This window comes from Mercurialis annua, linkage group LG7, assembly GCF_937616625.2.
Source record: "Mercurialis annua linkage group LG7, ddMerAnnu1.2, whole genome shotgun sequence".
NCBI classification, from domain to species: Eukaryota; Viridiplantae; Streptophyta; class Magnoliopsida; order Malpighiales; family Euphorbiaceae; genus Mercurialis; species Mercurialis annua.
Window position 1 is genome coordinate 33,554,435 of NC_065576.1, and position 27,995 is coordinate 33,582,429.

A 27,995-nucleotide genomic window follows, 5' to 3' on the forward strand; every position below is an offset into this window, starting at 1 on the left:
CATACTATGCCCAGGCCAACGGACAAGCCGAAGCCACGAACAAAGCTATCAAGCTCATAGTTCAAAAGATGATTGAAGAAAACCCAAGACAATGGCATGTGTTTTTATCAGAAGCTGTTTGGGCGAATAGAACTAGTCAGAAGTCGGCTACTGGGACTTCGCCTTTCAGACTGGTTTATGGCTACGACGCGATGTTGCCAATGGAGCTGACCGTCACGTCTACTCGCCGCAGATACCAGAGCGAATTGTCCAAAGAAGATTACTTTGACAAAATGGTGATAGATTCTCTTGACCTTGACGAAGAACGTTTGACGGCGTTAGATCACTTAGAAGCTCAGAAAAGAAGGGTCGAGAGAGCTTACAACAAAAGGGTAAAACTGAAAGCTTTTACCGTGGGCGATATAGTATGGAAAGCAGTCTTGCCTATCGGCCATAAAGACACTCGGCTTGGTAAATGGAGCCCGAACTGGGAAGGCCCCTTTATTGTGGTCAACAGGCTAACAGGCGGAGCATACTTGTTGGCAGATATTGATGGGGAAGAACACGACAGGGCGATCAACGGTCAGTTCCTGAAAAAGTACGTTCCGAGCTGTTGGGAGGGCGTAGATCGTCGGTTATTTGGAGCCGGCGAAGAGTAGTGCTGTTGGTACTTTCCCGCCGAGCATCCTGGAATGTTACAATTCACGGAGTATGCGGCGAATACAGGTCAACGCCGATCATTCGGTAGCACCATTTGCGTTTTCGGCGTTTCACATCCGTTGAGTTTTTTCAACGGGTTCTCCGTTTTTCTCAACATATTGTAATTATGTTTTAAAAATAAATAACATTATTTCGTATCGGACCAATTACGGACCGATAATATGAAAATAATCAGACATGAAAGTAATGCAAGTTGTGAATAATGGTGAAATTTTCGGCTCTCTGGCCGAATAAACATTGAAAAATAACGAAAAAATACAAGATACGGCCCCCTTGCCGATCAAAGGTTACCAAAAATTCGGAGCTAGTGCAAATACACAAAGCGACTGAATTGTTCTGAACTTGCAAAAATATAAAAATTGTTCTGGACTTATAAAAATCTAAAAATGGCTCAAAATATCGCCCAGTTCGCTCCGAACGGTGATAAAAGCTTTGCGAGCATCGTCCACCTGCGGCTTCACCTTGGCAATTTTCTGTTTTAGAACCCCCCTGCTCTTTTTAACATCGATCCCCTGCAGCAGGCTTTTGTCCATAGAGACCTCCAGCTCGCCGATCTCCTTCTCTTCAATATTTAGCTCCTGCTTGATAGCAGCCAGTTGATCTTGAAGGGTTTTAGCACGATCGCGGCGGGTAGTGAGGGTCGCAACAGCCGACTTCACATGAGCTTTGAGCGTCTCCAGTTTCTCCTTAGCTTCGGCCTCCTGGCTCGCCAACTTGTCAGCTTCGGTCTGGACGAGCGCTAACTCGTCATGAATCTTCTGGAAGGCAGGAAAAGAGGCCGACAGTTTCGCCATAGCTCCGCGAGCTTTCTCACTAAGCACCTCTGGCGGAGCATCGGCCAGTGCTGTGGCAGCCTTCCTCAACTTTTCTGCCTCTTGAGGCGATTTGAAGATGGAGGTACCTTCAGGCTTCATCTTTGAGATGATGTCCAGGTGATCGCCCCAATTCTCAGAAGGGCCGTTGCTCACTTCTACAAGCAATTCACTCTCCAGGATGGGCGGCTGGTCATCATCGCTGTCAGAGTCCAAGAAAGCTGCCGCCTTCGCCGCCACATCATCCGGATCGGTTGGGCTTAGAGGAATCTGCCATGTTTGACCACAGTAAAAGATAAGCTGCTAGGCGAATAGTTTAGAATGAGCAATTAATTAACTTACCTTGGAATGTTTAGCAGCAGGCTTGGCATTGAAGTTGAGATACTCTGAAGCCAAGGGCGATATACGTTGCGGGGTCTCCATTCGCCTCAGAATCTCCGAAGCGTTAGGAGTCTGTGAACTAGTGGCCAGCGAGGTTTGGGTGTTACCTTCACCTTCAAAAGGTTGAGATTCACCTCGAGATTGAACATCGCCGCCAGTCTGTGTATCGCCCCGGGAGGACGAATGGCAGCTCTGCGAAGGGGTGGCAGCAGGAGATGGATCAAATAAATGAGATCCTTTGCGTTCGGAAATCTCCGTGACCGATTTGCCTTTAGATTCGGCTCGTCCTTTCTTAGCCCTCGGCTCCTTGCTGGATGTCTTGGCAGCCCTTTTCTTCTTGGATTTTTTCGTGGGGTTCTCCTCCTCATGATCATTCTCCCAGTTATCTTCTTTTTCGAAGTGGGGAATACCAACTGCAAAAGTACACCAAGTATTAGTGAAAAGGAGTCAAGAAAGGTAACCGAAGAACATTTTTAGAATACCTGGGATCTTCTGGTAACCGATGCGCACCAGTTCGGCTACAGATTCTTCGTAAGGTGGGCATCGGATGCCAGTATACGTTACTCCCAAATCGGTTAAGTCAACTTTAGCTTTCTTTTTTCTAGTTTTTGGTTTTTTAGTAGGGGCGATCGTAGCATAATTACATTTTGGTACATGAGGGGATTTGTACTTAAATTTGGGGCGAACCTTTTCTAAAAAGAGTTGGTAGGGTAGGTGTTTATACTTTTCCTCCCAAATTCTATCCCATTTTTTATAAAAACTAGACCGAGCTATCCTCCTATGTTCTTGCATCTTAAGGTTCATTCCTGGGCGATCTAAAGGGTCGAATTTGAATTTATAAAAACGTTCAAAGCGAGAAATTTCGAAATAATAACCGATAATACCTGTGAAAGTTTGACGTTTTGGGGCCTGCAAAAGAAATAAATCGGCATGAGTAGGTTTTCTGTTTAAAGGTGGTAAATCGAAATTATGAAGTGAAAGAATCTCTTTGGGCGATAAATCATAATACGATTGGACGATGGAATTCCACCAGTCGGTGAATCCAGGAGAACAGATGGGGGACACACAAGGGCGAGACAAGTCAGACAAAGGAGGGAGATAGGCTTTGTTTAGGCGGGTTATGTATTGGAGTTCGGCGAAGTTTTCAATAGAAGTTCTATGGGTCCCGCGATTATTGAAGGCGATCAATAAAGGACAGGGAATTCCTTGGGCGAAGCCAAACTGGCGAGAGACATAGTTAGGACAGTAAGGTTCGACCCCGCTACGATCATATTCCAGTCCCGCTATTAAATTCCGTGATTTAAGGGCACTTCCCCAGTAAGGGCCGCCGAGCTTTAATCTTGGATCGGCTTCGATCGCCTCTTCCATATTTTCAGTATCCCATCCGGCGAGGAGCCAAGACGGGGGATAGGCGAGTTGAAGAGCCGGGCACATTAACTCTGACGATCTTATTGCATGGCTGTTGAAGACTTGCAAAACATCCAAAATATGTGGAAGGCGTGTGCCGGCCGATATCAATTGGAAGCCGCATAGTTCGGCCTTGATTGGAGGACCGAGCTCAAACAGCTCAGGGAAGTACATGGCCAACCAAAGTTGGGCGATCCAAAGTGGGCCTCCTGGGCACTTGAAAGTTCTGGGATCCTTGAGTGGTACAATATCGCCCAATGAGCGGTACAGATGGGCTAAGACAAATTCACCCAGGTTGCATCGGCGTCCTTCGGCGAGTGCAGCAGCGAGTATGAAGCAATCTTCAGTCACCCGGAATGATGAAGTACACAAGACATATTTGGCAAGGAAAAAGGCCAAGAAGGCGATGTGCTCTTTATGATCGGGTTTGTATGGTTCCTCGCCCATGAACAATTTTACGAAGGAGCCATAGCTTTTTTGTGCCTTTGTCAGGTTGAATTTTGGGCATTCGGCGTAAAGGTTAGGAGTGATCCGCTCGCCGTTAATTGGGATGTTGAGCATCAAGGCCAAATCAAGAAGAGTGATGGTCATCGGTCCGGATTTAAAGCAAAAGCAGTTGATGGCGCTTGACCAGTAAAGCGAGGCTCCCATGATGTAGTGTTTGGCGATGGGTCTGCTCGCCTTGCATAATTCGATAAGGTCGAAGATCCCTACGTCCATCCATAACTGGCGATAATGAGGAGAGAGTCTGATTACCCAGTTGGAGAAACCCGCATGTTCGATCGGCCAGTTCCTGAAAGTAGTGCCGACCCATACTGATCTAGGTGTGGTAAGGAGAATCTAGGGGGTGCGGTTTCGGTGAAAGGAGAAGCGAGGTCACATAGGTGGCTAGGGGAAGTTATGATAGGACCGATACAGAGTTGGTTATCGCCGGCATCGATAATTACCTTGAAGTCAGTATTCGGGGCGTTGGTTCGGACTTCATCAATCTTGGCCGATACTTGTTCAGCTAGGTTCACATTTGGGGCGGTCATGGTAGCTGCAAAGAATGGAGATACCTTAGTAAGGCGATTAACTAAAAGGGCGAATCAGAATTGAGAAAGGCGAGGACGAAGGCTTACCAGAAAAGACTTAATAAGTTGCTTGAGGTTGCTGAGGAGAGAGAAAGCTTGATAAATGCAGAGAGAGTAGGTAAGTGATGAAATGAGATGGTGTTTTTCTTAAAATACAAAATCAGAGGGGGCCGAAAGGTCGTGGGGTCAAAACGTGGCATCATGGAGAACAGCTGGAGATGACGTGGCCAAAAGGGGTACCGAAAGGTTTATAGATGCGCACCCCTTTAAATTTTTTCGAATGACTTGGGCCTCAGTAGTGGGCATGGAAGTGCTGAAAAGGGAGAACAAGCCCAAAAGATAAACATTTCAGACTTGTTGGGGGCATTGTTTACACCGGCCCAAATAATTACCGGATAGAACTTCATATGGGCTTATCAGGGATTAAGGCCCAACGGAAAGCTTGTTTATTATTGCTTTTTCTATTTTATTAGGAGTTTGTAGCTCATTAGGAGTGATTTTCTTTCAGAGTCTTAGTCCTAGTTAAATTAGGAGTCTTAATTATGAGGAGCTATAAATAGCTCAGAGCTTTATTATTTTTGTATCAACAAATCAATCAATCAAAAACCAAGCCCAGTGCTTTTTATCTCGCAATCTCCGGATTGTTTTAATTTAGGAGTAGTTTTCGGTATTAATCTCGCCTGAGTTCTTAACTCCCAGATTATTACTTCTTAAATCACGTGGTTAAGTGTCTTTAACCAAACAAGCCCTGTGAATATCTACATAGGTTCGTTAAAGTATCAAACCTCAAACCGATCCCGATTATAAATTCAAAGATTCGAGTCCGGAATATTTCCAGGCGAACACATGGCCATGCATTTTCTTCAGTCTATATTCTTCAAGGGGCCCATAGATATCTTACTCAAATAAATGAGGGACAAATTCCTTCTCAGTCACTCACATTTCTCACATAGTTACTTTCATATCCAATGACAATCTATTCCATTATCCTGTTAAAGATAATGTAAGACTGTATCAAAATATGAAATAGCTATGTAGAAATCCATGATGATTTCAAGGTCAAAGGATTATACTAATAGAACTGTAATGAGAATTACTTATGACAGTGATTTATGTAGTATTCTCACAGTGGGTCATCCAGTGCCTTATTTCTCAAATAGCACCTATGATTTGACTTAATATCTCATATACATGATTAGTAAAACATAATCATCAGTCAACATCATACTAGTCTCAATGTTCTATTAAGACTAGGGATAGATGGTATATAATTATTTTATTAAACCTAAGGGTTCTACTATCAAGTCACATACTCGATGACCTTAGAAAGAATTAACCATTCAAGTATTTTAATCATTAATATAAAATGATAAAAACTGCCAATCAATAAATAATAAAATGATAAAGTCAAAACATGGTCAAACATGATTGACCTAGTGCATATCACTAACACCTTTTTGATTATATTTGACGTGCTTGCTACTCTCTAGCCATCCTTTTAACTATATTTGACGTGCTTGCTACTTCTTTTCATTAATATTGCTTTTTTTTCTTTTCTTGGCCATAATGTGATCTGCTTCCTCTGTTTTTTTTTAATTAATTTGATAATGATCAATATTTCCAATTCTTCCAATTTAGAAGATCTCTTATATTGATGTGTTTGTTCTTCATATTAATCCCGTCAGATGCCATCTTTCAATGAAATTTTATTTGATTTGCAGAAAAACTCCTTCGATTCGAAGTTGTTAAACTTTTCTCACAGACGGCGCCAATTGATCGATTTCGGCATATCGACGGCGTTAATCCTGCAAAACAGTATACGCTCTCCGATGCTTAAGTCAGTTTATGTTTAAGGGAGAATATTTATATTTATTGTAAGTTGTGTGTTTAGGCATACCTCAATCTCCTTTTATAGTAGTCGATGTATGCCTTGTAGATATGGAGTAGGAAAGTGATTTCTATTTAGTAGGGTTTGACCCTGATTAGGAGTGTTCTTCCTTATTCAGACATGAGTCATATTTAGGAACGTCTTTCTAAATAGTCTCATCTTCCTAAATTGGAGTTATCTTCCTACGTTGGAGTTTGTATTCAAATAGGAAAGATAGTCGAGATTATATAGTAGATCTGGTAATCTGTCTGAATCCCAGGGTTGACGCGCTTTGTCCGAGTCCTTAGGGATTCAGTCCTTATCTTGTCGGATGATGTTATATTTCAGTGGAGGCGTATCCTGTGGATTCGGCCGCTGATTTATCTTGATTCAGCCCTTTGGGCGGAAGTCTGGTGTCGTCTGAGAGTAGATCTCATGCGACTCGGCTCTATGTATGTAGAATAGGATTCGATATCCATCAATAATGAATAAAATTTTTTTAAATTATATTTTACAATATAAAAAAATATAAATATAAAATAAACGAAGATAAATAATTATGTAACATATTTCTATCCCTGTTTCTTTTTAACATTATTTGTTATAAGATTTTTTCAAATTGAATAGATTTGTAAATTTATTGGTAATTTAGAGTTGGTGATCAATCTTGGTGATAACGTTTACTACAATCAAACTAACATAATATTTGGCCAAATAACCAAAAAGGATCAAACCTTTTAATTTCATTCAATTTGTCCTGAAACGTATGATTTCATTTCAATTTTGTCCAACCCTCAGTAAGCACATGCTTGTGCTTATGTAGCGTGCCACATATATGCCACCATGTCTATTAGTAGGTTAAAAGTACATTTAAATTTTTATATTTCCTTAAAAAAATATCTACACCCTTAATTTTTAAATTATCTCAACTTATTTTTTTTAAATATTAAAAAATATACTAAATAATCAATGTTATAATTAAAATTAATTTTTGAATATAAACTAATTTTTAATTTTCTTAAAATAATTAAAATCCGTTCGTCTTTTCTGACCGTTCCACCTCTGACACCACTTTTCGGCCGGCTCCCCTGTTTTCCGGCATCCCACTATTTTCCGAAGTTGGTCGGAAAGTCGCCGAAAGTTGGCAGAAGGTCAATGGTGGCCGGCCGTAAAGTCGTTGGAGGTTCGCCGGAGGTTGGCGGTGGTCTGTCGTAAAGTTGACCAGAAAGTTGCCGGAAAATTGGCTAGAGGTTGGTGGTGGTTGGTCGGAAAGTCAGAAATTGGCTGGAGGTCGGCCGAAAAATCGCCAAAAGTTGGCCGGCAATTGGCCAGTTGCCGGTGATGGTTGGTTGGTCTAACCAAGACCCACGTTTGCCATATGTCAACATTTAATTGATTTAAACATTGACTAATGAGATGTTGACACATAGTAGGGATAGTTTTTAATTTTCTTTTATTATGAAGGATTTTTCAAAATCTTTATTTTTTTGGGAGATTTCTGCCAAAATCAAAATGACAAGATAAAAATATAGCACTTATAGAAAATTTATATAGATTACTCTAATTTTTTTTTTGTAAAAATTTTAATAACCTTTTTTCAAGCCTAAGACCAAGTTTAAGGGGAAAATTACACAAATAAGCCAATTGCGGGCTTTTATAACAAAAATGCTAACTTATTAAATTTCTTTCACTGATGCTAATTTTTAGTTTACATTAATGAGTTTATAACAGTAAATTATTACACTTTTTACGTGTTTCATCCAATCCCTACACGTGTCGCATTGATTAAAAAAAGGATGAAAAATCAACAAATGTACATCGTTGTCTTCTTCCTCCTTGAAACTGCTGCCATTTTTCTTCTCTCTTTCGTTAACTTCCACTTAATCTCCATTTTTCAATACCAAGCTCTTCGCTCCGCCTCTAAATTCCGAATCTGATAACCCAATCGGACCGACAAACTTCTATCGTATCCTCCTTTAATCGAGGATCTGCCGCCGTATGGAAAGACCGAGGCCGATACAGACAACTCCCTTTGCTGGAGTTCAAACGAAACATTAGCTCGTCGGGCGAGAGAAAATGCGATAGAGAATCGAGTATTAAGTATCGTCCTCGGAGTGAAAATAAATTTTCGAGCTCGAGATCAGCAGTTAGGATCGTGAGAATTATATGAGAGTTTTAAACTGTAGGTAAAAAACGTAAAATGGTTTGTGATGGGATACGGTGTATTACACTCAAAATTTAGTTTCAGCGTTAGTTCAAGTGTTAAAACAGATATGTGATTGTGAATTTATAAACCTATTGGCTATTTAATTTTGGATCTAATTGAAAGATTTGTAATTTTTATTGTTAACAAGATTTTTTTTTTTTAAATACAGTTGGTACTTTTAGAATAGTAATGCTAAAGGTTAAACTGATGGGAAAAATGATATGAGGATTGATGATTGTGTTATTATGACAGATTTAATGTGTTAGAAATGCCTTAATTTAACAAAAAAAGAAAGATGATGTGCAGGTGCTTCTACGTGCGCTGCTTCTGGCTGTTTGCTCACAATAGTAGAAATCTGGGCAGTAGGATTGTAGTTCTACTGCTAATGTTCAGTGGCAGCAGCCTCCTCCAATCATTCTAAATGAACAAAAATTAATGCCTCATATCATTCTAAATGCACAAAATTTAATGGCTGGAAATAAAATTGTTGTTTTGCAGTTTCATGGCTGGTCATTATTTAAGAATAACCTTTCTCATTTTGGCTATTGATAAAGAATTAAGATCACCTTGACCTTTTTAAAATTTAAAAGCCAATAACTAATTGGTAGTCAGGTTTGTTCATTTCTAACTGATTTTTGTTTTCTTAAAGATTAGATGTTTGTTCATTATATTGTTATTAGTTCATCTTTTTTATTTATATATCATGTATATACATATTAGATACATTAATGATACATTATAGATACATTGTCATAGGTGTACCATACATCATAAATACGTTAATAATACATTACCGATACATCTTTAATACATCATAGATACATCAAACGATTTTTAAATTAGTGAAGTAGCCCATACAAGTGATAATTATATGCTAATGCTAGTGATCACAAGTCAATTTAATTATTACGCTCGAGAGAGTAAAGCATTCTCTCTTATGATACATTGCAGACTAAATTTTTTAAAATTTAAATTTTTTATAACATAAGCGTTAAGTTATGATATATTATAGATAGATGTTTGATGTATAATTTATACATTGTAATTTTTATATTAAAATAGATGGATTATTAAAATTATATTTAATATGTATTCTTTATGTATCGTAGATGTATTATTAAAATTATATTTAATATATATTATTTGTGTATTTTGATATGCATTATGTATAAATAGTGTATTAAAAATGTATTGTTTGTATATTTTGTACGCATTATATGATATCTATTTAAATTTTTTTCTGATTTTTTTTGCTCTACTTTTTTATATAATTGATGGCACAATAGTGTATTTAATATTCCATATTACAGTAACAGAGAGAGATATTATTTGTGTATTTAATATGTATTTTTGGTGTATTTTACAGTAAGATTTACCATTAAAGTTGTATTTAATATGTATTATTTGTATTTAAGATGTACCATTAAAGTTGTATTTAATATGAAAATACTCTAATGTAAATTGTGTCCGTTTGAATAGTTGTTGAGACGCATAAATAATACTTCATATTAAAAATATAGTCTTGAGACACATAAATAATACATATAAATAATATAGTTTTAAAACACATAAATAATATATATTAATAATATATATATTTATTATTTTATCAATGGTGATAGATTTGATGAAGGGGATAAATATTGTCATTAGTTCTTTTTTATATATCGCATGTATATAAAGATGTTATATTGCTATTATTTGATGCGTGAATTTTAATTAAAGTATGTGATACATATATCTTTTAATTTAATATATATTATACATACTAGAGACACATAAATAATATATATTAATAATTTATTTATTTATTTATTTTTATTTTAAAAATATGAAAAAAAATCAAATATGTGCTCGATACATATCTGATACATAACAAATACATATCTGATACATGTTTGAATTGTTTTGACAAACTGACGCGTGACTGACGCACGTGTAAGACGCGCGTCAGACGCGCTTCTGACGCGTTCTGACAGCTGTTTGACGCGTTTTGACAGTTGTTTGGCACGTTTTTTTTGTTTTTTTTTTGCTATTTGAATAAGACATGTGTCTCTTATTTAGTGATTAGGTATAAAATGTAAACTTTTTAAGTTTTTAGGTGCTAGTATAATAAATGAGTTTACTTAGCATTTTTGTAAACTTTATTAATTTTTTGCGTAGTTTTGTAATCTTCTCAAGTTTAAGGCCAAGACCAAGGCCAAGGCCAAGGCCAAGCCCAGACAAGTTAAAGTAAAGTCCGAGTAGCAGCAAGTAACAGGCGCTTCTTCTCTTCCCCGCTCTCTGATACTATACACAGCAACACTCCATTCTCCAACCTTTAACAGTCCTTGCAATTTCCCCTTTTTACCAAACAAATAATGGAGAGGAAGAGGATTCATAATAATATTGGTAACCAAAGAAACGACCCGAACTCTTCCACTTCAACCCGTAACATCTTTGGAGGCAATACAGTACAAGTAAGTGGAGATGGTTCTTCACTCTTAATCGGTAGCGTTATTGAAAAGGGTATCTCCGAAAATCAACTGAGCTTCGGTCCTACTCCTCCGCCTAATTCCACCGTTTTACCCTTCCCTGTGGCTCGTCATCGCTCTCATGGACCCGTAAGTTTTATCATCACTTTTTTGTTATTTTCAATTGAATGCAAATATTGTTTTACATACACTTCCTCTATAGTTTTATAGCTCTGAATTTTTTAAAAGGTGGGCAAGATTGTAGGGAAAGTTTATAAGACGAGCGAAATTCAGAAAACATAAATTTTAAAAGTGGGTAATGCTATAAATTCTAAGGCGGAAAAACTATACTATTAACTTATATTTTCATATCTTTTCAAAGATTCAAAATAATAAGTTGGGCAGCTGCCCAATATAAGCTCTTCCTAGGTCCGCCCTGCCCCGCCCCTGACTATAGGTTGGTGTGAAAGGTTTTATCTTTTGCAACATTATGGGTAGTCTTACAAGCTAAAAATTGAGTTGATTATTGATTGTATTTTACAGCACTGGGGTCCAATGAGTAGTAAAACCGTTGCGTACAATAGTAATGGAAATGGTGAGGACGGTGAGGATACTGATTCAACTGAATTTGATCGAATATCTGCATTTGCCAAGCCAGTTGAGAGGAAGCAGAAAAAAGGTTTGAACCTTAGCCAGTGGAGAAATGTAATTTCGAGCGATACTTCCGTTGAGGTTGATAAGATGGAAGTTAATAGGCAACAGTTTAGGAAGTCAGGGAAGCATCTAAAAGACGTACAGCCAGTTGATAACATTGGCAAGAGTATTATCGCTTGTGATTCCTCTCTAGTTGATAAGACACCAGTGGAACTGGATGTAACACCTCCGCATAAAATCGGGGAGTCCATATTGAGTGATATGGAGATATATAATTCACATCAACAACGGCATATTCAGGATTCTACTGAAAGCATGTATGATACTGGTGGTCCTAAAACACATGTAGAAAAGATGGTGAAGACTTATCCTGCATTAAGGGATACGCTGAAAAAGCGCGAGCAGACATCTTCAACTGTTGTTTCTACTTCAAATTTGAACAATATTACAAATGAACATGGAACTATCTCCATCAAGAGTGAGATTGATGCTGAAAATCGAGCACGGTTGAAGGGTATGTCACCTGAAGAGATCATAGAGGCACAGGAGGAAATAACGCAGAAGATGAACCCTGCATTGGTAAACTTACTGAAAAAACGAGGTCAAGAAAAATTAAAGCAGAAACAACTTCCGAGTTCAGATGAAATTATGAGTGGTGAACTCAGTGATGCTCTTGGTGAGAGTCAATCTATCAAAAACACAAATGTCTCTCTTCATGCAAGGAATGACAGTGCTGATATGATGGCAGTTAATACCTCAACAGATACAAAGACCGGCCAAGATGATGATCTTGGCCCAGGCAAAGGTAGTTTGTGGAATAAGTGGAGTGAGAGAGTTGAGGCTGTTAGGAACATGAGGTTTTCTTTGGAGGGTAGTGTTATTGCAGACGAATCAGCGACTGGTAAGATTTTCTAATGGTTATGCTGTTGCTAGATTGTTGTTTCGTTCATAATTGCTACTGCTAATTGTTAATTTGATGTTTACTTTCTTGAATGAGCAACTCATTCACATATTTGAATGTATAACGTGGTCCCTCACTTTTATTAATTTGTGTCTAGGCTGTTTTCTAGATGAGGACTGAATTATTCTATAAACTTAGTAGATGCTTCAGGTAAATTGGGAGAACGAATAATTATGCAATTTAATTTAATTAATTTATCAGTGGCGGTATAAAGTCTAAGACCCTAGTAATTGGGAATTTATGCATGATCAGATTTTTTAACATCAATGCATGCTATCTAAGTAGCTAACGTTGAGTCTGTTGGATCAAGGAAGCATTAGAGCTTAATGCTGCACATCTTTATCCAATGAGCAATGCTTATTCAGAGTTTTATATTTACATAAATAATTCTTCCATAAGATGTCTGGGAGAACCCTACTAAAACCTTGGCTTTCAGGATGCATTACGACTTCTTTTACCTAAAGTTCCAAGCTGAAAAATCCAGCAGTATGTTCACTTTTAGAGTACTCTGTCGCATTGTTCTAATTTTGAATTATTATTTTCATTCTCTGGCGACTGTTCTGATTTTATTTTTATTGAAATTCTTACTGCATTACTTGATAATCAAATATGCATTTTGAAGACATTCTTGCTAATATGAGTTTGAGTAATCCTTTTCACGTTTCAGGTGATATAAGTGGTGACAATAATGACAGTACTGTTAATGTCTCTGAACGCGATTTTTTGCGGACTGATGGTGACCCTGCTGCTGTGGGATACTCAATCAAAGAAGCTATAGAGCTCACCAGAAGTGTTGTGAGTTAATATCATCTTGTTTGCTAAGTGGTTATAATCGAGCAGAATGATATATTTGTTGGAGGTTCTAAATTTGAACAGAATACATTATTTGGGGATTTACTGCACTAGGATAATTTAAAACATAACCTTTTAAATTTCCCTCTTTCAGTGTTTAGTAGCTATACTGTTCCAACTATTTTATGCCTAGCACTTTTACATCTCAGTTGTTATGTTCACGTATATATTTGTGTATGTGCATTTATATGTTTTTTTTGTGTATGTGTCCTTTTAAGCGCCAGTTGTGTTTTTTACAGATTCCGGGACAACGGGCCCTTGCATTGCATCTTCTTGCCTCTATACTTGATAACGCAATACACAACATTCAGCAAAATCAAGTTGGGTGCACTATGAGAAGTTCTAACTTAATTGACAAACTGGTAGACTGGGAGGCTATTTGGGCTTATGCACTTGGCCCAGAACCGGAACTTGTTTTATCATTGAGGTCAATCTGCATTTGAATGCTTCTACGGTTGAGTATTTTGCATCTTGTTCATGATTGCACCATCTGCCATACTTTAGGACCTCATCTTTATTGTCTTTTTCTTTGTTGCCACATAACTCTGCAACTAACTCTATGTTTTGTTTGTTCGCAGGCTGTGTCTTGATGATAACCATAGATCAGTTGTTTTATCTTGTGCAAGAGTTATACAGTGTGCACTGAGTTGTGATTTGAATGAAAGTTTCTTTAATATTTCAGAGGTAAGATTTGTGGTATATGGATCTATTTTTCTAACATCTTACCATTACATGACACTTAGTTCAATATGTGATGCCTCCAGAAATTACCGACATATACCGGTGATATCTTTACCGGCCCTGTATTTCGAAGGAAACCAGAAATTGACGGCCGGTTCCTCCATGGTGGCTTTTGGAAGTACAGCGCTAAACCTTCTAACATTTTGACTTTCAGCGAAAATGTCAATGAAGATGAGACTGAAGGGGAACATACAATTCAGGACGATATTGTAATTGCCAGTCAAGATTTTACTGCTGGTTTAGTCAGGATGGGAATCCTTCCTAGGCTGCGGTATCTTCTAGAGGTAAGACATATATAAGATAAGTAATAAATTAGTTGACATGTGAATCCTCTGAGAGTTTCTCTTCCATGCATTTTGATGTTTGTCTTGCAAAAATTGTTACCAAACTGCTTAAGTTGGACTGTCAGCAGCAGAACTGAAAAGATGTTCGTGTAAAAAGATATTTTTTGAACTGATGTTAATTTAGAAAGATCATTTTGATAATCATGGTATCAGAATCAGGTGCCTTGCATGCAAACTTTCGACGTCTGGGCTAGTAATTTGTTAGTAAACTTTGAACATCTGTAGTTTCTGAGCTTCATGAGGTTATGTTGCATGTAATTTGGCATATCCTTGTAGCACTCAATTCACTTACTTTCGCTATTAATTTGAATTGAAGATTGTTGCATAACAAAAACATAAGTTGTATACTACCATTATGTGCAAATGACATGCAATTTTTATTCCCTCTTTTTTGGGAGTGGGGGAAAAAAGAGGGCGGCAGCAAAAGCTATTTGGACAATTGAAGCTGATTGTAACATTAAGGAATGTCATCTTTGAGAAGTAGCGTTAAATTTTGCTTAGTGATTTTTCCTTGAATCACTATTGCATGAGGTGATGATAGTGATGGTTGGCTTCTAGATGGAAGTAATGGTTCTGGGTTTTCCGTTTGCTGATGTATTTTTGTGCATTGTTCAGGGTGATCATAATGCAGCCTTACACGAAAGCGTAGTTTCAATACTTGTTGCAATAGCTAGGCATTCCCCAACTTGTGCGAATGCAGTTATGAAGTGCCAAGGACTTGTCCATGCAGTTGTCCACAAATTTACTATGGGAGATACAACAGAAATTAATTTTTACAAGATAAAATCTGTTACTCTTATAAAGGTAAGCAGCAACTCAAATTCTTCTAACCTGCTGAGCAAATTGTATATGACTGTTTTTTTAGTAAGTCAATCCTACTTGTCTTACATTGTAGGCAAAGTCTTTATCTGTGTTTTTTACTTGCGTGTAAAACAGGTACTGTTTCAAGCTGACAAGAAAAATTGCATTGAGTTCATGAACAATGAGTCCTTTCAGGCTTTGACTCAGAATCTGTTCCGATACACTTCCTCCCTTGATCACTGGATGGAGCATGGGAAGGAAAGTTGTAAACTGTCATCTGCTTTAATTGTTGAACAACTACGTCTTTGGAGGAGCTGCATCAATTATGGGTTTTGTATATCATACTTTTCAGATATCTTTCCTGCCTTGTGCTTGTGGTTGAATCCACCTACATTCAAAAAACTCAAGGAGAATAATGTTCTATGTGAGTTTGTTTCTATCTCTCGAGAGGCATATCTTGTGCTGGAGGCCTTGGCTAGAAAGCTTCCAAGTCTCCATTTACAGGAGGAACAGTACAATCAAATCGTACATTGTGCTAGTCATTTACAGGAAAACTGGTCTTGGAGTTTCGTTACCCCCATAGTCGATTTAGCTTTAAAGTGGATAGCACTAAAGAATGATCCATGCTTTGCTAAATACATTGAGGGGAAAAAAGGTACGGGGAGCTGCTACACTGCCCAAGATTTATCTAATAGTTCATTGTTGTGGGTGTTTTCAGCTGTCATGCATATGCTGTCAACATTGCTTGAAAAAGTGAAGCCAGCGGAGACCATGATGGCAGAAGGATATGACGAGCATGTACCATGGTTGCCCGAGTTTGTTCCTAAGATTGGACTTGAAATTGTTAAAAACCAGATCTTCAGCACCAGTCGTAGAGAAGAACCAGAACATTTCTATGAAGATGGTGCTTTTGTTGAGGATTTGTGTTTTTTGAGAAAGCAAAATGACGACGAATCTTCATTAGCTGCTGTATACTGCCTTCATGGTCTTCTTAGGGCTATAACTACAATTGATGACTTGATCAGATCGGCTAGAAGTGCAATCAGTAACCCTCCATCGCCAGGATATAGTTTCTCAAGAGAAGAGAAAATACTTGGCAATGGGATACTAAAAAGTTATCTTGTTGACTGGAGATACGTGCTCAATGTTTTCATGAAGTTGATAGAATCACAGTGGCATCTTCTGCAGTCCATTGAAACTTTTAAAAGAGGAGGACCTGCTCCAGGGGTTGGAGTTGGCTGGGGTGCTTCCGGTGGAGGATTTTGGTCGGTGCCTGTTTTGCTGGCTCAAGCAGATTCACGATTACTAATTGACATGGTTGAAATCTTCCAAATGATGTATAGCACAGAATTTCCAACAGATGAAGAGATGGCTTCTGCAATGCACATGCTTAACTCTATCTTAGAAGCATGTTTAACTTTTGGACCAAGGGATGGGGTTGTGATGGATAAAGCGTTACACTGTTTGCTTCAAGTCCCCGTTTTTAGGTATTTCAGTCTCTGTACCCAACATTTTATCAAAGTAAATAAGAAGATGAAACCATTTAGCTGGGAATATGAAGAAGAGGACTACTTGTTATACAGTACAATTTTGGCTTCTCACTTTAAAAAAAGATGGCTATCTGCCAAGCAAAAATTGAAAGTTAAGGATGAAAATAATACTTCTCGGAACAAAAGTTTTAGAAAAGGCGGTGTTTCTCTGGAGACTATACACGAGGAATTTGAAACGTCAACAAGTATTAGCAGTCAAGAGTGGGCCCACCAGAGATTGCCGCTTCCTGCGCACTGGTATTTTAGTCCAATCTTAGGAATCAATGACCATATCGAAGTTGCTAAAGGGGGATTATTCTTTATATTAGCAATGGAAGTCATGTCGACATTCGTATCAAGTAATATCGACTCTCCCGTTTCCAGCATTCCTTTGGTATGGAAATTTCACTCATTATCAGTCGCATTACTTGCTTGTATGGATGTGCTTGACGATAAAAAGAGTAGGGATGTTTATGAAGCCTTGCAAGATATTTATGGTCAGCTTCTTGATAAAGCAAGATTTGCCAGGGACGAACATGTGAATTTATTATTGGATAAATCTGTTGTGGAGGTTTTGAGGTTTCAATCTGAGATCCATGAGAGCTATTCTACTTTTTTTGAGACACTTGTGGAGCAATTTTCCGCTGTATCTTATGGTGATGTAATTTTTGGTCGCCAAGTTTCCATATATTTACACCGTTCCACTGAAGCACCTGTTAGACTTCATGCGTGGAATGCACTATCCAATGCTTCTGTTCTTGAAATTCTTCCGCCGGTGGACCAATGCATTGGCGAGGGAGATGGGTATCTCGAACCTATTGAGGTAATGTTCAGCAAATGCTGAAAATTTCTTTCATCTTCTGTGGCGTGCTGCGTAGTTTCTGCAGTTCTTGGCTGTCAGCAGACTCTTATTCTTGGCTGTTAGAAACAATGAAAATTTATATTGCGCGGGGAGAGAGAAGAAAAGAGAATGGACTTGGGCATGAATAATTATATGTTTTGGGTTTAGGGTCTACGGAAAATGTCAATACTTACGTGTTTTGATGCAGCTGTTTAGGTGGTATTTAGAAATGAGCTTAATTGCATAATTTTTTAATGTCACAACACTTTAGAGATACTATTCACATTAACCTCTAGCACACCATGCCTTCTGTTTTTGTGACTTCTTTAGCCTTCTAAAGTATCGATTTCAGATTTTATTTTTGAAGAGAGTAATTTTAAATATTGTACGTAAAGGTTTTTGCTGCTGATAAATGTTCATCATCTTTCTGCAATAAGCAAAATATGAAGAATCTTTTTACTCATGTTATAGCATGTGCAGGATAATGAAGACATTTTAGAAGCTTATGTGAAGTCTTGGGTTTCTGGCGCTCTGGACAGATCCTTTGTGCGAGGATCAATGGCATTCATTCTAGTTTTGCACCACCTTTCATCTTTCATCTTCCTTGTGTGTCATGATAAGATGTCAGTGAGAAATAAGCTTGTAAAGTCTCTACTGCGAGATTGCTCCCAGAAGCAAAAACACAAGGTTTGTAACTTTTCTGCAATGCTTCTTATTTATGGTCCTTCTAATGGAATTTTGCATACTTAGGCTGCTATATTAACATTTCTGGATTTGTGCATTTAAGGCCTATTTGGTAGCAAATGTCTTTTAACTTTATGAAGTAGAGCATGAAAACATAGTATGAAGTTAGATACTACTTCAGCAGCTGGGACTAGTGCTTCTGAGAAGCAGTTGATAAATAAATATGCTAATTAGTAATAAATTTAAATTAATGAGTCCAGTTCATTTCTTGTAATTGAACTAATTTAGTTCCCTGTCCATTGGCTTCTCAATTCAATGCATGACGATTCCGTTAACTGCATTTTATGTTTTTATGGAAGTTGTTTAATCTGAATGTAGAATAATTTTCAAGAGAATTCGAAAATTGCAATGAGCTTACTAAATGGAGTGTGCTTTTTGCTAAGAATATGCAAGATTGCTTTGATGATATTAAATGGCATGTAAAGTTTGAATGCATGGGGATGCATTGCAGACAGCAAAAGCAATTTGAGTTCATGATTTCAATGTTGTGTTGTTTGGATAGAACCTATGTAGCACGGAATTGGAAACGCTGAAACGGAAAATGCCACTAGAATAAGTTATAAATATTGAGTTTTGGAGTCTTAGAAGTGTTGAACAAAAAAGAAACACATAAACATAGGACTTAATAAGTCTCCATGGGATAGAACAGCCGGAATCCGAGCTTTGATGGAATTAATTTTCATGTGGCGTGTTGTTTCCTGTTTTTTCTATTGGGTACTTTTGATTCTTTTCAATGTATTATTTGTGTTTGTTTGATGTTAAAAATAGGACTATTCTACATAACTTATTTTATTTTTTAATAATGTGCATGATTGGTTCATGTTAGCAGGCAATGATGATGGAACTTGTAGAGTATAGTAAGGGATGCACATCTGAAATGCCCTTGCAGAGCAGCGATATCGGCAAAAGGTTTGAAATACTTGCCGAAGCTTGCGAGCGAGATTCGTTCCTTTTAACTCAAGTGGAGAATTTAAAGTCCGATTTTGTAAAGAAACACAATGTTGTGACATAACTTTAAGTTAATGCATATAAACCTGAAGGACTTTGAATTTGTTCCAGTTCTTTCTATTTTCTTTTTCTTTTTCTTCACTTGTTCTTTTTCTGTTTAATATACGGAAAGAATTAGCAAAGAGTGTTTACCTTGGCATGAAGGATGAGTCAATATTAGGGACGTATATGTATATAGAAAAAAAAGGCAAGATACATATTAATACTCTTGGATTTTAGCGTTTTGATTATTTATAAATTCTAATTTTTAAAATGGTCATTTATATATCTAAACTGATTGAGCAGCCTTATTTTTCCAATTGTGAGATCAGATAGTGGAGAGACTCAGAGTCAGTTTTTACTTTTTAGGATAAAGTTTATCTTATTATTGGTTTAATTACAGAACTAAACCTTTTTTGGGCCCAAATAACATGGCTATCTTTTTTCTTCAAAATTTTACACGCGTACCAGAAAATATCAATTTATTATACTGAATACCTTTTTTTGCTGATGTCAGCGTGCGTCCCTATCCGCGCTGACATCATCGCGCGTCAGCAGGCCTGACGCACGTCAGGCCTGCTGTCTTATCTTGTCTAGTGCACCAGCTGGTGCACTAGAAACTGACCCGCAGTGGGTCAGTTAATTTGATGTGTTCACTGAATGAACACATCAAAAAGAATTCCTTTTTTTAATAAATTATAATAAAAATTATTTACATATATATTTTCAAAAAATATATTTATTTATTTAAATTGTGCCAAAAATAATCTAATCTATATAAATTTATAAAAAATATTAATATTAATTTTAAAAAAATGAGAAATTGAATTAATTAAAAAATTTTAATATTAATTTTAATTTTAAAAATATAGATATAAAGAATTAAATCAACTAAAATATACTAATATTAATTTTTTTAATTTTAAAATCAAAAAATAAATTAGATATAATAGATTGGAGTTTAATCAAATAAGTTAATTAAATTTTTAAATTATTATTTTCTATTTTTATTGATTTAGTTGAATCAATTTGATACATACAAAAGACATTTAAAATATTTCCAATACATATTTGATACATAATCGTTTTTCGAAACCTTTTTCTAATTTTTTTTTGTCTTTTTTAAGTTCTATTACTAATGTTTTTATACATATCAGAAACTTGTCGAAAATTTAATTGAATCAACTGATGCATATTTGATACATACAAATGGTATTTGAAAAATATTTGATGAATATCCGATACATATTTGATACATCTTCAATAAATATCAAATACATATCTGATACATATTTAATACATATCTGATACATATTTAATACTACATATTCCTTATATATTTTAATACATGTATTACATATATATTTTGTATACATATTTGGTACGCATTTGATACATATTTAATACATTTCCAATACATATTTAATACATATTCGTTGTCCGAAACCTTTTTCTCTATATTTTGTATACATATTTGATACACCTCCAATACATATTTAATATATTTCAAACACATATTCGTTATTCGTAACCTTTTTCTTATTTTTAAAGTTCTATTACTAATATTTTTATACATTTCAGAGATTATCGCAAAATTTTAGTACATGTATTACATATATATTTTGTATGCATATTTTATATACATATGGTATATAATTTATATATCATAGGTATATTTTTAAAATGTGTTAAAGAGATAAATCGTTGATACATAATTTATACATGATATATATTTTTTTTAAAATATACTTAATAGATACATAATTTATACATAATAAATATATTTTATGCATCAAACCCGTGTTTTGGTGTGTAAGAATAATGTATTCGATAAGTAATTTATAAAATTATATTTTTTGAATGTTCTAAGAATAGAATCATGAGGGTATTTTGATAATATAATCTTAAATTAAAAATAAAAGTGGCTATTTTTTTATTTCTATAGAATAAAAAAAATTAGCTTTATGAGACGAGGGAAATATTATTTGTGTATTTTATATTTTTAAAATTTAGTCTATTTATATTTTAAAATTTAAATTAATATTAGTTTTTTAAAATTTAAAATTTAAATAAGTAAATTAATAGATAAATTGAATAAAAAAATTAGATAAAGTGTTTGTTTTAAATATTAGATAAAATTTAATTATTAAATAAATAAATAAGTAAGAAAAGGTTTGTTTTATTAAAATTTTAAAAAAATAGGTTGGCTAAATGACCCGCGCGCGTCACCCGCGGGTCAGTGTAGCATGTGCACCAGCACATCTGGTGCACATGTCATGCGTCAGCAGGCCTGACGCGCGCGTCAAGCCTGCTGACGTCATTGTACGTAAAAAATGTAAACTTTTTGTGAAAAATGGTACCGCACGTCAGCTATTTTATAGGGAAAAGTACCGCATGAAAAGTTACCCACTTTTTTACACAGATCTGTAACTTACTCCTTATTATTGGTGCACTCCATTTTGTATACTTATGCAAGGAATAAATGGTTCAGTTCAATTAAGTTTAGAGATAAATGGTTCAGTTTTTCATAAAAAAGATCATAAAGAAAAAATTAGAGATAGATTGAATATAATTTTTTATTATTTATAAGGATTCTACTATCAATCAAATACTTGATGACATTTGAAGGAATTAGTCATCAATTTAAGCATTAAACTATATAAGATGATAATAAAATTACCAACTAATAACAACAAAAAAATTAAATTAATAGATGGTTTATTATAATTGACTTAATGGATATCATTAACAATTTCTTCCTTTAAAAAGGAAGAACTAAAAAGCAAATAATTCATACATTTTTATTACGATGCAAGTCCACAAAAAGTGGAGGAATACAGAAATCAAACTAAAATAATCAGAATCTGAATTCTGATATACATCAAATTTAAAAACAAAAATACCACTCTAAAAGAAACACAGCCAATAACCTGGGTAGCACGGACAAGGAAAATAGGACACTTGGATACTGCGAAATAGTGTTATTTTAAAATTTCCTACGTAAAACTGAAATTTCGTGTTCGAAACGTATCCACGACACTTGGATTGAAAGAAGCGCCCGTGCTACCTAGCAGGCAACTAAACATGTTTGTGCTGCATAATTTCATTTATGAGCAATTTCATGTTAAGATAAGAAGAACCATTTTCTTGTACTGTTTCTCTGGCCAATCTGCTAAGCTCCATGGCTCTTTTCCTTCTATCTTTGGTATCTTCTGCTTCATCATCCATCAACCTATCAACAGCTCTTTTAAAATTTTCTCTTTTTACAGCCCCAACTTCTACCCCAATTTTTAACACATCCACTATCAACTTTTCATTGCAAAATTGGTCAGCCAAGCGTGGCCACGTCACCATTGGAAGGCCAGCACTTATGGCTTCCAGTGTTGAATTCCAACCACAATGGGTTAAGAATCCTCCAATTGATGGTTGTGATAAAATCACCACTTGTGGGGCCCACCCTCTAATTATAAGTCCTTTTTCTTTGTTTCTATCCTCAAAATCATTTTCTTGTAACCATTTTTCTATCTCTATATAGTTTGAACCTTTATCTCTTATAACCCATATGAAGGGTTTTTTTGAGGCTTCCAACCCTAAAGCAAGCTCTATCAATTGACTGGCTATTATGTTACAAAGACTGCCGAAACACACATATAAAACAGAATTAGGGTTTTGTGAATCAAGAAAATGCATGCACTCAGATTCTTCAATTGAAGATTTATCTCCTCTCCCAATCTTATCACATTGGTCTTTGTTATATAATGAAACCGGACCCAGACACCATACTTTGTCTCCTTTTACATTTCTGTATTCTTGCACATAAGCTGATTCCATTTCTTCGAAAGAGTTGATAATCACGCCGCGTGTCACCTTTTCAGCCGCGGCCACTTGCTCGCGGATATCGCTGAAGTCAATTACTACTCCGGGAACCTGTTTTTTCGTCAGTTCGATTCGATGAGGCAGCTCCGGCACAGTGAAGTACTCCGAATCGGATTTCAAGTTTTCAAGAACCCTGAATTTGCGTATTTTTTGCATGCACGACATGTAGAAACAACCAAAGGCAGTAAAAGAAATTCTTGGAACACCAAGCTTAGTAGCAACCTGAGCTGTGTAGGGTAAACACAGATCAGAGATTATGCAATCAGGCTTTGGAGTAACTTGTTCTTGAAGTAATCGCTCCACAGGTTCTTGCAGCCGAAATGTGGCGGAGAAAAATTTAGACCGTAAGGCTAATGAAGGCAGCATGTCCCAGTTCTCACAATCTTTGGGTAATCCTGCTGCTTCTGCTGGAAATTCAAGCTCGATGAAGCGCATTCGAAGGCCGGAGTCTACAGCTCGAACGACCAGTGGTCTGAAACGTTTGGCGTTCAGGGGTGTTGTGATTATTGTAACTCTGATGCCTTGTTCAGCCAGTACTTTGGCAATGTCCATCATGGGAATCATGTGGCCTTGTGCCATGAATGGAAACAAGACGAAGTGTAACTTTTGGGATTTGGGATTGGAAGAAGCCATGTATGATTTTGCAAGTTTCTATGAAAGAAAATGGTTTCCTTTTCAAAAATTATAAAACAATTTCAGAATAGGCATAGGATTCCTTTCCACAATTACTGTCTTTTCAGCAGGCCTGACAAACAGGTGCACCCATTCCCACAAAATGGACACCTTTTTTGAAAGGTCCCCATACACTACTTTTTCTTTTTTAATATATACATATAAATGTTAGATATTTATATTAAATATTTTTAATAAACTCAAATTATTAATTTATTTATATACTCCCTCTATCCCAATAGAGTTGTCCACTTTGCCTTTATCACATAGTTTAAGAAAAGTGATTATTACTTATGGGTTTTATAAAATTTTCCTTACTTTTCTTGTCATACCCCTATTTAATATAGGGTCCACTAGCAAGTTACTCACTAGTAAATTTTGAAGAGGGTTAATAAAAGAAAATTGAGTGTAAAAGGTAGTTACTTTTTGAAAGTGGACAAGAGTTTTGGGACAAAAATATTTCTCAAAGTGGACAACTCTATTGGGACGGAGGGAATATTTTATAAATATAACATATCAAAAATAATTTATTCTATATAAAATATTAGAAATATTAATGTTAAATTTGAAATATATATTTGAATAGACTATTGTCAAATTATGTTAAAAATTAAAAAATAATCAAACATAAAATTTGATACATCTCGATACATATTTGATATATATTTGATCGTTCGAAATCTTTTTCTTGTTGTTATAATTTTTATAGTTTTGTTGTATATTTTAAATACATATATTTGATATATCTCCGATGCATATTTGTTGTTTGGTGCATGTTCATAACATTTAGTGCTGGTAAATTTTGGTTAAAAATCAATATTTTTATTAAAAATAATCCTTGATTTGCTAGTGAATAAGAGGTTTTCAAAAATTATACAATAATTAGGTCGATGCCAGCGCGTTGCGCGAATAAAATTTATAATTTTTAATAATTCCATATAGTATAAGATGTAATTTATTTCAGTATAATAATTTGATACAGTTTAATTAAAAAATTAAAATAATTAAAATAATATAAGATGTAATCTATAAAAACAATATTGTAAATAAAAATTATACTCTCTCTCTATACAAATACTTGAGAAAAATATTATGAAAAAATTCTTTAAATTTATATGTTGCAAAAGACATAACTTGTTTATTTTAAATTTTTGATGATACTGTAAATTTGTTTATATGGAAATAAATTAACAATACATATAATTAACATCATGCCAAACGTTATGGTGTCTGGTTATTTAGGAGATATGGAAATGTAGGAATGACAGAGTTTTTCGTAATGAGAGTTCAACTAAAGAGGCGGTGATTTTTAATTGTTTTACGAAGGCGGTTTTTCACTTCAAGTGTTGTAATAGAAGTTTTTGTTATTCGGGTTCGGATTTCCTTAGAAATCCTTACAGTATTTTGTATTCGAACGGTTAATGTTCTTGTCGTTTCTTATAGCCTAAGCATTTAGTGTGCCAGCTTGCGTGTGCCACTTTTTGTGCGAAAGCTATAATATTCGGCGTTCGCCACTTCTTATGGCTTTAAAATAATTTTCTATTCATAAAAAAAACATATAATTAACATGACATTTCATGTAAAACGAATTTAAAATTTATTCTTTATAACGAAACTAATTTAAGATAATAAAATTATCGGACAATAATTTACAAGAGAAGATTTTACAAATAAATTTGTTGATTTTTGGACATATTATATTTTTCAAATGAGGAACCGGTCTAAATATAAATATAGCTAACAAATACATAATACCCTCCTATTTGGGTTGAAATAAAGTAACAATTTATGCTAAATCAAATGAATAACAAAAATTACAATTAATGCAAGTTGTATAATAATTCATATTATTATAGATGTACTTCCCCAACTTTTGTTTATTCAGGACTGAATTTTTTCAGAAATCTGTATTATATTTTGTAGCGATTGTTTTTTTTTATTTAGAACCGTAATCTTTAATGTGCCGCTCTTAGTGCGTCATTTCTTGAGCGTAAGTTTTTGAATTAAGAATTTTTGCCACTTTCTGTTACCTCTATATAATTTTCATTCATAAAATAAATAAATAAATACATAATTAAAATAAAAATGAAAATAATTGAAAATGTCAAAAAACATGCGATGCACAAGACATTCTAATTATTTATAGGGTAAAATGTCAATTTATATTTATAAAAAAAACAATTACAATTTATATTATAAAAAAATCGATAAGAATAATTTTTAAAACATTTATCTTTTGAGAACCTATTACTTCTTACAAAAATATAAACTAAACCCAAAAACAAACAATTATTATCACAGCAAAAAATTAAAATAAAATAGTATCCAAAAGTTGGTGTAACTGACAAAATATTATTAAGAAGAAAGATAGTTATTTATAATCATTATCCATGAAGAAGAATAATGTGAAAATGTAATATAACTCAATCATGAATATAGGAAATTGAAAGATTATACATATAGCTCTGTTAATTAATAATAATTGATCTAACACCAATAGTTTAAGAAAGTTGTTGTAAATGAAAAAAAAATGGCTTAATACATAGTTTGACCCCTGAATTTGTATCCTTTTACCCATCTAACCTCTAAACTTAACGTCTCACCTATCGAACCTCTGAACTTGTTAAATAATCCGATTTGACCCCTGAACTTGATAAATATGTAAATATTGAACCCTTCATGTCCACCTGTCACTTGAAACATTCTAAAAGAAATTGTGTACGGAGGGGTTCAATGTTTATGGGTTATTTGACAAGTATAACCAGATGAAAAAAGATTATACTATTGGTATTAAGCCAAAAAAAAAATTGAAAACTAAACAAATGATTTACAATGTATGAAGATGAAAAATTTAAAGATATAATTAATAATTAATAATTTAATGTTTCTTACCTCATGGCATGACCATGATACATACCAAAAAAGGATTTTTTTAAAAAGTACAACATTCGCTTTCTTTATATATTTATGATCAATGTCAATGTTAAGTGTGAGTCTACTATTAATAGCGTATATCATTGTAAGAAATGTGTCCTCATAAAACCTGAAAAAGAAAAGCTACAATTAACTAATAATAACCGATAAAAATAAAATAAACATATTACTCCATGCATGTCTTAAGTAAATATTAATGAACTATTACAGGAAAAGTTCTGATCATTAAAGGTTGCCCATTATATCAATCCAATATTCTTCCATCTCTAAAGGATCCTTCCGTTGTTCTGATCATTCAAATAAACCCACTAACATGTGAAGAGCCGCAGATAACATGTAACACCCCGTATTTTTCCGCATAGTTCCGTTAAACTTATCGTTCATTTTGGTGTTCGTTTGAGGTTCGACCACTTAGAATTGTGGTTTTCGAGTTCTAAACCTTTTAATTTATGTTTTGAGATGTTTTGGGTGTGGTCCCGGGATTTGTAGCCAGTGACAAAGCCAGACCTTAACTTGAGACGGGGCACAATATAATTAAAAAAAATTCTAAAAATTTAAGGCCTATGCGTTTTTATTTTTCTTAAAATCTATTATAAAGTGCTATAGCTTTCATTTTTTTATTTTATCAGTATATGTTTTTGTTTCTTTACTCAGTTTTTGTACTTTTAAAAATAATTTATAAAGTTTTCTGTATAAATTATAAAGTTTATAATTTATAAAGCCTCTCTCACCCCATTCCTTTTAGGAGTGCTTTATAATACATCATTTTATCAAAAAAAAATTTATAAAGTTTTCTTTGCTAATAAAAATATAAAAGTATGAGAGATCAAATAAAATTATTTTTAAAAACACAAAAATTAAGTAAAGAAATAAAATAACTTCATAAAATTGTTTTCCAAAATGCATGTACTAAGTAAAAAAACGTTCAAGGATGAAATAAAGAAATTAAAATTACAAAAATCTTAAAATAATTAAACCAAAATTTAATTGTTTTACATTATATGGTAAAGCATTTATATTTTAGAAGAATAATAGTTTATCTTTTTTAAGGCACCAATGTTAAAAAGAAAAGAATTTGAGGTAGGGCCCAGGTACTGCCTGGCCCTACCTTGGATCCGTCTTTGTTTGTAGCGGTCTCGATTTCAGTTTAAAAAAGTTATT

General features: G+C 34.8%; 2 protein-coding genes across 3 annotated transcripts; one reads left to right on the top strand and one right to left on the bottom strand.

The window, feature by feature from the left end:
* The first annotated feature begins 10,694 nt into the window (after positions 1 to 10,694).
* On the top strand, positions 10,695 to 19,454 carry LOC126656296 (transcriptional elongation regulator MINIYO). Of its 2 annotated transcripts, none has more exons than XM_050350829.2 (10): positions 10,695 to 11,048; positions 11,442 to 12,453; positions 13,181 to 13,308; positions 13,605 to 13,792; positions 13,944 to 14,049; positions 14,130 to 14,390; positions 15,066 to 15,254; positions 15,387 to 17,603; positions 18,102 to 18,308; positions 19,192 to 19,454. In XM_050350829.2, the coding sequence occupies exons 1-10, from the start codon at positions 10,806 to 10,808 to the stop codon at positions 19,375 to 19,377; spliced, it is 4,737 nt and encodes a 1,578-aa protein (XP_050206786.1). In that variant the 5' UTR covers positions 10,695 to 10,805; the 3' UTR covers positions 19,378 to 19,454. The 2 variants fall into 2 exon arrangements, with proteins under 2 accessions (XP_050206786.1, XP_050206788.1); XM_050350831.2 differs by having other exon boundaries at positions 19,195 to 19,454.
* A 2,674-nt stretch (positions 19,455 to 22,128) lies between these two features.
* LOC126656297 (UDP-glycosyltransferase 73C5-like) lies at positions 22,129 to 23,954 on the bottom strand. Its single transcript, XM_050350833.2, has one exon. The coding sequence runs from the start codon at positions 23,859 to 23,861 to the stop codon at positions 22,431 to 22,433; it is 1,431 nt and encodes a 476-aa protein (XP_050206790.1). The 5' UTR covers positions 23,862 to 23,954; the 3' UTR covers positions 22,129 to 22,430.
* Between the last annotated feature and the right edge of the window lie 4,041 nt (positions 23,955 to 27,995).

Excerpts from the sequence above, each read along its gene's own strand:
- LOC126656296 (XM_050350829.2), top strand. The coding sequence starts at position 10,806 with ATGGAGAGGAAGAGGATTCATAATAATATTGGTAACCAAAGAAACGAC. Across the intron at positions 11,049-11,441 it reads GTCATCGCTCTCATGGACCC|CACTGGGGTCCAATGAGTAG; the intron begins GTAAGTTTTATC and ends TGTATTTTACAG. Across the intron at positions 13,793-13,943 it reads GAACTTGTTTTATCATTGAG|GCTGTGTCTTGATGATAACC; the intron begins GTCAATCTGCAT and ends GTTTGTTCGCAG.
- LOC126656297 (XM_050350833.2), bottom strand. The coding sequence starts at position 23,861 with ATGGCTTCTTCCAATCCCAAATCCCAAAAGTTACACTTCGTCTTGTTT.